Below are 11,056 nucleotides of genomic sequence, written 5' to 3'. Positions count from 1 at the left end.
AGCGTCTGCGTGAATCACTTCCGAAATGATCATCCTGCCGCCGCCCCCGCGGGTCTTCAAAGTGTTTTCAGCCGGCGAGACGTCCGCCCCGTTACGCGCGCGCGCGTTCTCTTCATCAGCCGCCTTCATCTCCGGCGATATCGCGAATTTGGCGCGTCGAACGGCGCCCCGCGTGTCGTTCGCGCCGAAGCACGTGTGTTACACGAGGAGGAAGTTGCGCGAAGAGGCGCGCCTGTGCGTTTTACGACTTCGCGTCTAATCGACGCGAGAGCCGCTGCTAAATTAGCGGCGGAGCTGGTGGCGCGAAGTCGCCCGTGGCTTCACCACGATTCCTCCCACTGGAATTCGCCCTCTATTCCGCCTTCTCCGCCACCGGGCGATAAATCCCGACGACCGCACGTCGCCCGGCGTCACGGTACGTTTCGCTCGCGTATCGCACGCATCTGCGATAAGTCCTTCTCGTGATTCGCGAGAAAGACCCCGAGACTCCGTGATCAGAGTTCTCGCAATCGTGAAATTTCGGAGACGCGCGCGTCGACAACACGTTTCGATAAGTGATACTCGTCATATCTCTCGCCAGCGGAGAAAAGGCGGGGGAAATTCAATCGAAGAGTGAATGATCCGCCCCCGAAGGACTCGGCTTGTTTCCCCCCGCCTTTCGCCCTTGCCTCTCGCTGCTCGCGAGCTCGCGAGCGCGAAAGGGGATGTTGGACGGGAATTGCTTGCGCTCATCCAACTGCGCGCTCCAACTGCGCAAAAATATCCGCGACGTGCCTGCATTTTCCATGATAATGTAAAATGCAGGTGCACTCTCTCCGGCGGAGCGTGTAAACTGGCAACCGTTACATCGCGCGATCATATCGCGTGAAATACGTTATCACGTTGCTTTCTCTCTCTTCCCTAAAATAAACTTCAGGGGATAATAGTAATGGAGTCGTCTCTGATACGGTTGTGCTTTGTCGCCGTAATATCCTTTATCAGGCGAGCGTGTCCTGTATGCTGGCGCATTAGTATGCTAACTCGCGCTCCATATACGTCTTGCACGCTGGATAAGGTGAATTTTCACGACTTCCTGCAGATTCGTATCAACTTGAACACGAAGTTTCAGCCTTAACTCATTATCGGCCGAAACTGGATGCCCCGAAATCACTTATCGCGTGTAAGGTTAAACGAGGTAACCGAGACTCCCGGCTGAACGGAACAACGAGGGAATCGTTGCAGCCGTGAAACGCAGTTATCTCGCGTCTTGGCGATTTTATAGCAGCCGCTTGATAAAAAGAACGCGATTCTCCTTTCATTCGAAAGAAGCTATTCGATTCGCAAAACTCTCACGCTCCAACACCTGCCCCTTACGTTTGTTTCGAGTTATTTATCAGGACGTAGCATACGTTTCTCAAAGAGAGCGAGAGAGAGAGAGAGAGAGAGAGAGAGAGAGAGAAGAGAGAGAGAGAAGAGAGAGAGAGAAGAGAGAGAGAGAAGAGAGAGAGAGAAGAGAGAGAGAGAAGAGAGAGAGAGAAGAGAGAGAGAGAGAAGAGAGAGAGAGAGAGAGAGAGAGAAGAGAGAGAGAGAGAGAGAGAGAGAGAGAGAGAGAGAGAGAGAGAGAGAGAGATGGAAGGAGGGAGGGAGAAGCACGAAATTCAACGTGTCACGCCACGTAAATGGATCGCTGACAGATAATAGGTGGGAGCGGAATTACTGGCCGCGAACGGCGCGATTATGCGGTATAATGCGTGTTGTGTTTCATAAATTCCGCCGTAACACAAACGTACGGAATTGATGGCTCGCTCGATAACGCGGAGTTTGCCAAACTCCCCGACGCGGGGAGATCCTGTCTCGCGGAGGCGAAATTAGCGAACGCCCGAGACGTCGACGAGGTTGAAGCGACAGAGGGATGGGGGAGGAGGACAGTGGGAGGGGGGGGGGAAGAAAATGGTCGTCGTTGTCGTCGTCGTCGCCGTAGTAGTTCGAGCACACTGCGGTGTCTGCGACAAGAGCATATTTTATTTGGAAGACGTTCCACGGTACAGAATCATTTGGCGCGTTGAGGCGAGCCCCGTACTAAGCGAAGACACTCGTGTCGGTGCCGGCGGTCTCTCTGGTGTCCCGGGAGATCCTGGATCGATGTCAGTAGACGTAGAGCGGGCCATGATGAAGCCACTTGTAGCCGCCGCCGTAATACGGCACAGGAACCGCCGCCGGGTAATAGTAAGTCTTCAGGTAGGCCGGCGGGTAGACCACCGGATAGGGCCCTATCACTGGCGCCCCGAGAGGTCCCGGTAGAGGGCCTGGCGCAGGTCCTGGCAGCGGTCCTGGCAGCGGTCCTGCCAGCGGTCCTGGCAGCGGTCCTGCCAGCGGTCCTGCCAGCGGTCCTGGTAGCGGTCCTGGTAGCGGTCCTGGTAGCGGTCCTGGTAGCGGTCCTGGTAACGGCCCTGGTAGCGGCCCTGGTTGCGGCCTTGGTGAGGGTCCTGGGATTGGTACTGGCTCCGGTGTCGGCACACACATGGCCGCGACCACTGCGGCGGCAATCACGAGAATCTGCGGCAGAAATCGAGAGTCGAGGGTCGAGCGTCGCAAGCGCGTCGCGAAATTGGGCGTACGGCTGACCGGCTCGTTCTCCTTCTTGCTCGCTCCTTTCCTGGGCTATGCGCTTTTTATGTGCCTTATGAACGATATTGGGAATACGCCGAAGAGAGAGCGAGAGCGAGAGAGAGAGAGAGAGAGAGAGAGAGAGAGAGCCCCGACGGGGAAACATTTAGCCTCGCCACCGACGCCAGCGACGGCTGATCGGGTCGCTTTTTGCAGACCGGCCAACTCGATATCACCTCGCTCTAATTAATCACCCCGAGGCGGTCGGGCACGTGCCAAGAACGAGCGTCGATCTTTTTCATTCACCACCTCCCCGCCGCTCACCTTTTCTTCTCATCCGCTGCCGCTTTCTTTCTCTTTCCCGATGCACATTATCGTGGCGATAACGTCGTTGTGTTTTTATGGTATTTCAATTATCCGCGCGTCGCGAAAGTTTCGACGACCGACGCTCGCCGCGCTGTGCTTCGATCGCGACATTGTCCAAACTCCCATTAATTTCGTCCATTAATTTCGATACACTCCGCAGTCTTTTTTCTCGTCTTTCTGCGCGCTGTCGTCACATTTCCCTTCCTTTTCTACTTTTAAGCGGACGTTTCGCTCAAATTGCTCCTCGAGGGACGGAACACCGCGCAGCTTCATTTTTAATTAACGAGGTCCCCTTCGTCTCTCTTCGCAATTTTTTCTTAGACTTCCGTGATTCCGCTCGTTGAACACGTGGTATCTTCTTCTGCGAGTACATCGAGATTAATGGACGGTGGTGTGCATCCATCGTTGTTGTTTCGCGGTAACCTTTACTCTCACTCAGTGTAATCATTCCGACGAAGGGTTTATACAGCGCTGATTGATCGAATCGCGTTTGTTTGCTCGAGTCCAAGTGTTTTATCGCACTCTGAGCGGGCGAAACCGAGCGCAAACGTATCTACCATATGCGCACAAACGCGTTTATCAAAAAAAAAAAAAAAAGGAAAAAAAAGAGAGGAGGCAAAAGTCACACCGGCCCTCGGGGTCGACGCACTCTTGTAACGTTAGTGCCGGCGCAGGGTGCGCGCGACAGGCAATTATCACATCGCGAACAGCCGTATACGCGCGCGAAAAAAGTGTCCTATTGTTTATCGTAACGTGTCCCGACGTTAATAATATCCGATTCGCCTCGTGACAACGCTCGCAACGGCGCATCGTCGTAAATTCGCGCGAGAACTTTGCACGGGCCGCCGGCATACCGTCGGCGATGCTTAAGGATTAACGTCGCGGAAGTGTTCCCCGACCGGAACTAAATCGGACGTGCGCACACGCACACACACACACACACACACACGTGCGCAGCACAAGCGTACGAATCGCCGAGCGGCAATCCTCGCAGCGTACGACGGACGATACTTGCCAGCTTGAACATGTTAAACGTTTTATCAGCTTTCCCGTTAGCGAACGCGCGGCGGACAATGCAGACCAGATCGGCACTCTGGCTCAGTAGCGGCCAGCAGGGAAATCGATCCCTTTATATACCCTACACGTGTCGGCATCATCATCGCGAATATCTCATTGTGCTGTTTCGCCCCACTGCGCGGCCCATCATTGGCCTTGGCGGAGGCAGATTTCCGCGATTTTTCCGGGCTCCAGCGACTCATCCTCGCCGGTGCGACGACGCGCGCTCAGAGGAGCCGGCTCGTCGCGCATTATACATACACACGCGTGCGTGCGTGCGTGTGTGCGTATGTGTACGCATGCTATTATCATGATAAGTGCCGCATACACGTGTACCACCGCCGCGGCGCTCGGAAGCGCTCCGTGAGAACGCCCGTAGATCGGTATCGGCCGCGTTGATTTATGGAAGGTCAGAGCCGAGAGCGCCGACGGCGACAGCGTTTAAACTTTATTCATCGTGCCGAAGGACAGCGGCGGCGGCGGCGGCGGCGACGACGGCGACAATGGCGACGAAAACGACGCCGATAACAGGGGGGAAGGGTAGCGCGCGCTCGCGTAATCGCGCGGCAAAAATCCGCGGACACGAAGCGCGACGAATGGCTTAATGAATCCGGAATCCCCACCGTTCGGAATCCGTGAGATAAGACGGGAGCTGGGGATGGGGAACGATCGTCGGGTGAGAAAGCGTTCGACGTTTTCCGCGTCGACGATGGGCGCCGTCCGGGGCTGTTTAATTAATGAGCAGGAGGAGAGTCCTTTTTGCGCACTTCTTCGCCGGGCTTCGCGACCGTGTCTCGGCGAGTCCGACTCGAGGATTTCCTTTCGAGCGACCAGCTGGAAATAACGAAGGAGTTCGTGGAGATTTATCCGTGAGCGACGACGAATGGATCCTTCATCCGCGGCTATGTTCATTTGTTGCGGATTCGAGAGCGCGCTTGATCGAAATTAATAAGCCTCCACGGAGGAAGCGTCTCTCTCTCTCTCTCTCTCTCTCTCTCTTTCCGTTTCACAACACTGCGCGACGTCGTCACCGCCGCCGCCGTCGTCGTGATTGATGGTTCGCCTCTCGCTACTGCTTCAAGACGATTTATACAGCTTTTTACTCCGCGCCCCCGCCTGCGAGCGAGCGCGATCTGCGTGGGCACTCGGGAATTTACTGAATAATTAGCCCGTCCTCTCTCTCTCTCTCTCTCTCTCTCTCTCTCTTTCTCTCTCTCTCTCTCTCTCTCTGTCTCTCTCCCCTCCTCTCGCCTAGTCACCCCTCATGTGCCACTCGCCTCTTCTCGCTTTTTCTCCCTGTCTCTCTGCGCTCACGAGTCCGGCTTTGACACCGGCTCCGTAAACAAGTTGCACGATTCGAGATTCGAGCCGCGCGACTTGCTCGACCAGCTAAAAATTCCGAGCTCGGACGGGCTCCTCCCACGTGGTTCGCAGAGTCACGCTCTCGCTCCAAAGAGGAACACGGCGCGTTCTCGAGAACTCGAGAACTCGCGTCGCATAAAAGGTGTTCCCCGCGTGTCTATTCTCTCGCCCGATTCAGCCGGTGGCGTGTCCGCCGGAGCGTAACGGGCGCGCGAGTGTCTTTCGAAAGAGCGAGTGGAATATTTCGTCGACAGTTTCATACAGCCGCCGTATGCGTGGAAGACCGCAATTTCTCGCGCGGCGGGGTGTGGGCGTCGCGAACCTGTCTTTGCCTGTAAAACGGCCGTTCTGCATTCTTCGTCAAATGCTACAATAAATCAGACGGTTATCTAATTTGCGAATATTTCCCGCGCACGCTGCGGTCTGCGAGCTGCGACGAACAAGTTGGTTACGAGTCGTAGAGAGCCTGTCGTTCGCCCGTTGAGTCTCCTCGCCTCCTCTTGCGCCCTCCTCTTCGCGATGGGGAAGATCTCTCGCGGACTTGCCTCGAGTTCGTATGTTTCTGAGAATGTGACGTTCTTCAGCGATCTTCGATGGAAAGATTCGCTGCAACAAAGCTTCTTTTCGTCAACTTGGAAATCTCATCCTGAGAGGTTGAGACGAGACGAACGTTTCGTGATCGACTCGATCGTTAACCCTGCAGAAAATTGTGTTACATCAAACTTTATTGCTATTTTACTGTTGTACGCTTGAATTGTGGGAATTGTGGCGCACATTCCGGTTGAATCGATTTCGAAAATCCTAAAATGATCTCCTCTACACCTTTTACCAACGATTCATCCGTTTGCGTTTCAGGTTCCTGGCGATCTGGTGGCCGCTAAAGTGTCAGATCACGAAACGGCGGGCACGCATGATGATCGTCGTGATCTGGTTCATCGCTTTGACGATGACGTCGCCGTGGCTCCTGTTCTTCGACCTGGTCGCGATCTACGAGGACGAGCCAGACCTGCGTCTCTGCCTGGAGACGTGGCCGCACCCCGAAGACGGCTCGTTGTTCTTCCTGATTGGCAACCTGACGCTCTGCTACGTACTGCCGATGATCCTCATATCCCTTTGCTACATCCTCATTTGGATAAAGGTGTGGCGCAGGCACATACCCACCGATACGAAAGACGCCCAGATGGAGAGGATACAGCAGAAATCGAAGGTGAAGGTGGTGAAGATGCTGGTGGTGGTCGTGATACTCTTCGTGCTCTCGTGGTTGCCGCTCTACGTGATCTTCGCGGTGATCAAGCTGGGCGGCGACGTGGCCGAGCGCGAGGACGAGATCCTGCCGATCGCCACGCCGATCGCCCAGTGGCTGGGCGCCAGCAACTCCTGCATCAACCCGATCCTCTATGCCTTCTTCAACAAGAAGTACCGGCGCGGCTTCATCGCCATCCTCAAGAGCGGCCGGTGCTGCGGCAAGCTCAGGTACTACGAGACCGTCGCGATGATGTCCTCCTCGACGAGCATGCGCAAGTCCTCGTACTACGTTAACAACAACAACAACAATAATAACAACAATAACTCGTCGACGAGACGCGCCTGGCACGGGCCGCCGGTCCATCAAGACAGCAACGTCTCTTATATATTCAACCACACCGGCGTGTAATCGCGGTTCGCCTGAGCCGAGGGCGCCCTGAAGCGGCCTCGTTTTCATCACACTTTAACCGTAAACCGGCCGATCAAACTGGAAGAGGACCACCGTGGTGCGGTGGTCCTCCTTTGCGGCCGGCACCAAGTCTGGCCGACAAGAGTCCGCCGGTCCGAGATTTCCGGGTCATCCGCGGGATGATCGCCACGATTGTTACTCGGGTCGGAAGTCGCGAAGACGGGAAGCGAACGAGCGAGCGAACGAGGGGAAAAAATCTTGGCGAATGAGCGAACGGGAAGGGGAAGGGGGGGAGGGGGACCGAGGGTTCTCAGGAAGATCCTCCCCCGAAAATCAGACCACACGGGACGCGGAGCGTCGTCCTTTCATTGTCGTTACCGAAGACATCGCTGTCTGGATTTTGTCACAATGTAGCCACTACGTACACATGTAACATACTCTAGTTGTTAAGAGAGGATCTCGCTGCTTTTGTGGGCGCGCGCGATCGTTCTTCGTCCGGAAGGGGAGACGCGAGGGACGCGAAATGACGCTTGAACGAGGCCCTTCTTCTGGGATTTGTCCTACATGTCGAGATATTTGTATGTCCGCCGTTTCGAGCGCACGCTCCAACGGACGGTAGATCTAGTTGAGTGTACCAATTAAATGTAACGTACGAGTTCGCCCCGCGCGCGATCGCGCGTATTCTCCTCGCGTGTCGAGTATGTAATTAGCGCGGGAGCGGCGATGACTGTATCGCGCCAGCTCGGGCGGGCGGAGCTGCGCTTCGAGTCGTTGTCCCTCGACAACGATAGACAACGTCGCGGCTCTCTTCCGTCCGTCACGGACGAGAGAGAGAGAGAGAGAGAGAGAGAGAGAGAAAGAGAGAGAGAGAGAGAGAGAGAGAGAGAGAGAGAGAGAGAGAGAGAGAGAGAGACGGTGGTGACAATTAGTCTCGCGCGCGCGACACTCGGCGCTTCGGCGAAGCGGTTGCGTAATTAAGAGGGCGAAAGTGGAGGCGTGCAGCACTCGGCGTGATGCGCCTCGTCGGTCGGACAGACCGACGATGATGACGGTGGATGTGACGGAAGAATAATAGATTTCGCAAGTTGAAAATAGCTAGACGGCCACTTCGAGCGGGTCGGACAGTTGGCATTTCGAGATCGAACCTTGAACTGATCGCTCCTCCTTTGAGCCTGAAGATACAGACTCTGGCTGTATAGAGTTGGGCGATTTATTTTTCAACTCGAAATTCCGATCAAAAGGCGCGCTTTCAGCGAAAAGGGTGGCTACCGCGCAAGGTTGCGAGTTCGCGACTCATCGTCACGTTATTCTCCCGGGCATCCTTCGCGATCTTTCAAACCTTTTGTCCTGCAAGCGTTTTTGGACGCCGAGAGCCTTGAACGGAGGGAATTCGGAAGACGTTGTTTTGTCAGCGTGCATATGTGTGTGTGTGTATGTGTGTGTGTGTGTGTTTGTGATTGTGTGATATGCGCGGTGCGATAATGGATAATCGAATCCTTGCAAACACTACCTCCGTATGCGGACGAGCAAGTCACTGTGTGTACTTAAGATCACGCGTCAGGATCATGTCGTGTCACAAGGAACGTCGCGGAAGCGCCCGGAGGACCTCAAGGGTAGTTCGTTCTTTAATCCCGACGGGCTAACACTCACATGTCATGTAACTCGTAATTGAAGCTCGAGCGCAACGCCGTGCTGTTGAAAATATATAATAAAGAAGTTGATGTAAAATTTATTAAATCACACTCAAGCTGCACAATCGTCGTTTCCTTAATCGTTTCACTTTGAACGCAGCTCTCGTACATTTAGGGGAGGGAAGGGGGCTAGACATCAGTGCGTTCGGGGCTCATTCGGGTCAGAGCGGACGTTCTCCAGACGTTTCTCAGACGCCTCTTGCAGCCTCGCTTTACCCGCAAGTCATTGAGAGGGAGTTCGATAACGCGCTCGTTTCTCGCGGGATCGCGGGATCTTCTCGGGTGCGATTGTCCGTCGCGCGGAGTGAAATTTGCCCGGATGGATGTACGGTATTCGCGATAATTTTCTGAGAAGCCGCGACGTTTATCGCGACCGGTCGCCGTTCTTTCGGCGACAAAGCAAGAGCGCATTTTGTCCATTGACGCACGTGGTCCGACGGGACCACGTGCCCGCGCGATTTCCGCGCGCGTCGTCGTAACGCAATAGCGGTATATCGAGCAGTTGTATCAGCCACCCGTTACATTTTAAGGACCGATGAATCGGCTTTAGAGGTTTAGAACAGGTGGTGCGGTTTTGTCCCCGCCGGTAAAGAGCGGGATTACTTTGAATCTTTATAGCTGTAAAAAGTATGGCGGTAGCGTCGTAATGCCGCGAGCGAAATGTCGGGTTTTACGATAGAGCAATTATTTTCGTAAGGTTTTTATATGAGAGAGGCGAGAGGCGAGAGTCGTAAGCGTAGGTGTAACGAAGACGTATGAATTATTATAAGGCGGCCGGGGTTAGATCCCGATTATCATATCTATCCGTGGCGCGACACGGTCACCCTCGCGGTGGTGATTAGGTGTGATGGTGATGATGATGATGATGATGACGATGATACTAAGGTGGCGAGGTAAAAAATGACGGACTGACGAGCGGAGGAGAGAGCCAGGCGTTACTCGAGTAAATTTTTCTTCGAATGAGAATGTAAGAAGTCGTCCGATTAAATTTTCTCCGATTCTCGAGGTGAGAGACACGCATCGTCGCTCACGTGTAATAATTCTCTTGTTCGCGAACGGAACTTTTTCTCAGATCTGAGCTTTCTTCCTTCAAGTCTCTCTCTCTCTCTCTCTCTCTCTCTCTCTCTCTCTCTCTCTCTCGGGAGTCGTTGTACCTTCTTGACGCCTCATTTCAAAGGAATTTGTGTTCTCTCTTCGAGATGCTCGCGCTCGGGCGGGGCTCGAGAAACCGATGCGATTTGTCGGATTGAAATTTCGAGGGACGTCGTGGGGCGCACGAGATCATTTCCATTTCCGCGTTTATTTCCACGACAGTTAGCGTGAGATTAACGAGTCCACTGCGAGTGCCTGCAGCGATCGGCAATTGAACGCACCGGAATTATATCGATCTCGATTCCCGGCTACAATCGCGAGCTGCAACTCTGTGTGTGTGTGTGTGTATACTTGCGCATTCGCGGAATGCCGAGATCGCGTAAGCGTAAGCAGTGATCGAGCGTGAATATCGCAACACATGTACGTAACGTACACATATACATACATAAAAAAGATAAGCGCAAGTCTACCCGCTGTGTGTCTGTATATGTACATATTATACATCTATATATCTACTACCGCTACACATTGTTATTGCATATACACACACAGACACGCGTACACACATGCATATATCATCTCGTCCCCCATCGAGGATCTCCATTATATTGCGGATCGTTAATGGGCTACTTGCCGTTATCGATCTTGCCGTCGCGGTGTACATTTTGTACGCACAGATCTTAGCGGGCTTTTGTAACTTTTAGGGGCTTTAGTTTAGAGAATTACGCTGCGCGAGACTGTTCAATGACGAGCGTGTCCTCGCGACTGACTTCTCTCGGGGCTGCGTCTCGTGACAATCCGAGAACAAGTCGCCGCTAACTGAGAGCTGATAGGCGTCTTGTCGTTAACTATGTAACAGCTTTTAGAGCCGAGTTCGTTGCGTTTGTAAATTAGATAAGTGCGAAGGGCCGAAATAAGCACGTCGAATAAGAGCGTGAGAAACGTTCGCGGTGATCCTTGTGTATTCGATTGTATGTTCGAGAGATGCTGAAACGTTCGATGTTGAGATTCGAGACACTCGAATCGAGACGAGGGAAACGGTCAAGTAGAACGAGTACTTGGAGCATTTCCGAGTTGAATTCTCACTTGTATCCGCTGCAGTCATCTTGGAATTCACGCCGCTGTGTTCGTACATTTGTTGAATTCGTCACATGTTTCTGATTGACCCGACGTACAAACTATCCGTGAATATCTGAATAAAGTAACAAATGATGCGTTGTATAACTTTACATTGGAATATTTGATACAT

The 11,056-nt window shown here is 53.6% G+C and overlaps 2 protein-coding genes across 2 annotated transcripts in view; one reads left to right on the top strand and one right to left on the bottom strand.

Annotated features, from left to right (window-relative positions):
• Positions 1-7,893, top strand: part of SIFR (SIFamide receptor) — a 56,681-nt gene extending 48,788 nt beyond the window's left edge. Inside the window, exon 3 of the mRNA XM_011151179.2 lies at positions 6,226-7,893. Within this exon, the coding sequence (XP_011149481.1) occupies positions 6,226-7,024 (799 nt within the window). The 3' untranslated portion in view covers positions 7,025-7,893. The remainder of the gene's footprint in view (positions 1-6,225) is intronic.
• LOC112588746 (tetra-peptide repeat homeobox protein 1-like) lies at positions 1,955-4,592 on the bottom strand. The gene is made up of 2 exons (XM_025299515.1): positions 3,968-4,592; positions 1,955-2,535 (listed from the first exon to the last, which is right to left on the bottom strand). Exons 1-2 carry the CDS (start codon positions 3,977-3,979, stop codon positions 2,125-2,127), a joined length of 423 nt encoding a protein of 140 aa, XP_025155300.1. The 5' UTR covers positions 3,980-4,592; the 3' UTR covers positions 1,955-2,124.
• Positions 7,894-11,056: the final 3,163 nt, after the last annotated feature.

This window comes from Harpegnathos saltator, unplaced genomic scaffold (assembly GCF_003227715.2).
Source record: "Harpegnathos saltator strain DR-91 unplaced genomic scaffold, Hsal_v8.6 scaffold283, whole genome shotgun sequence".
In the NCBI taxonomy this organism is placed as follows: Eukaryota; Metazoa; Arthropoda; class Insecta; order Hymenoptera; family Formicidae; genus Harpegnathos; species Harpegnathos saltator.
This window is presented reverse-complemented; position numbering and strand designations above follow the sequence as displayed.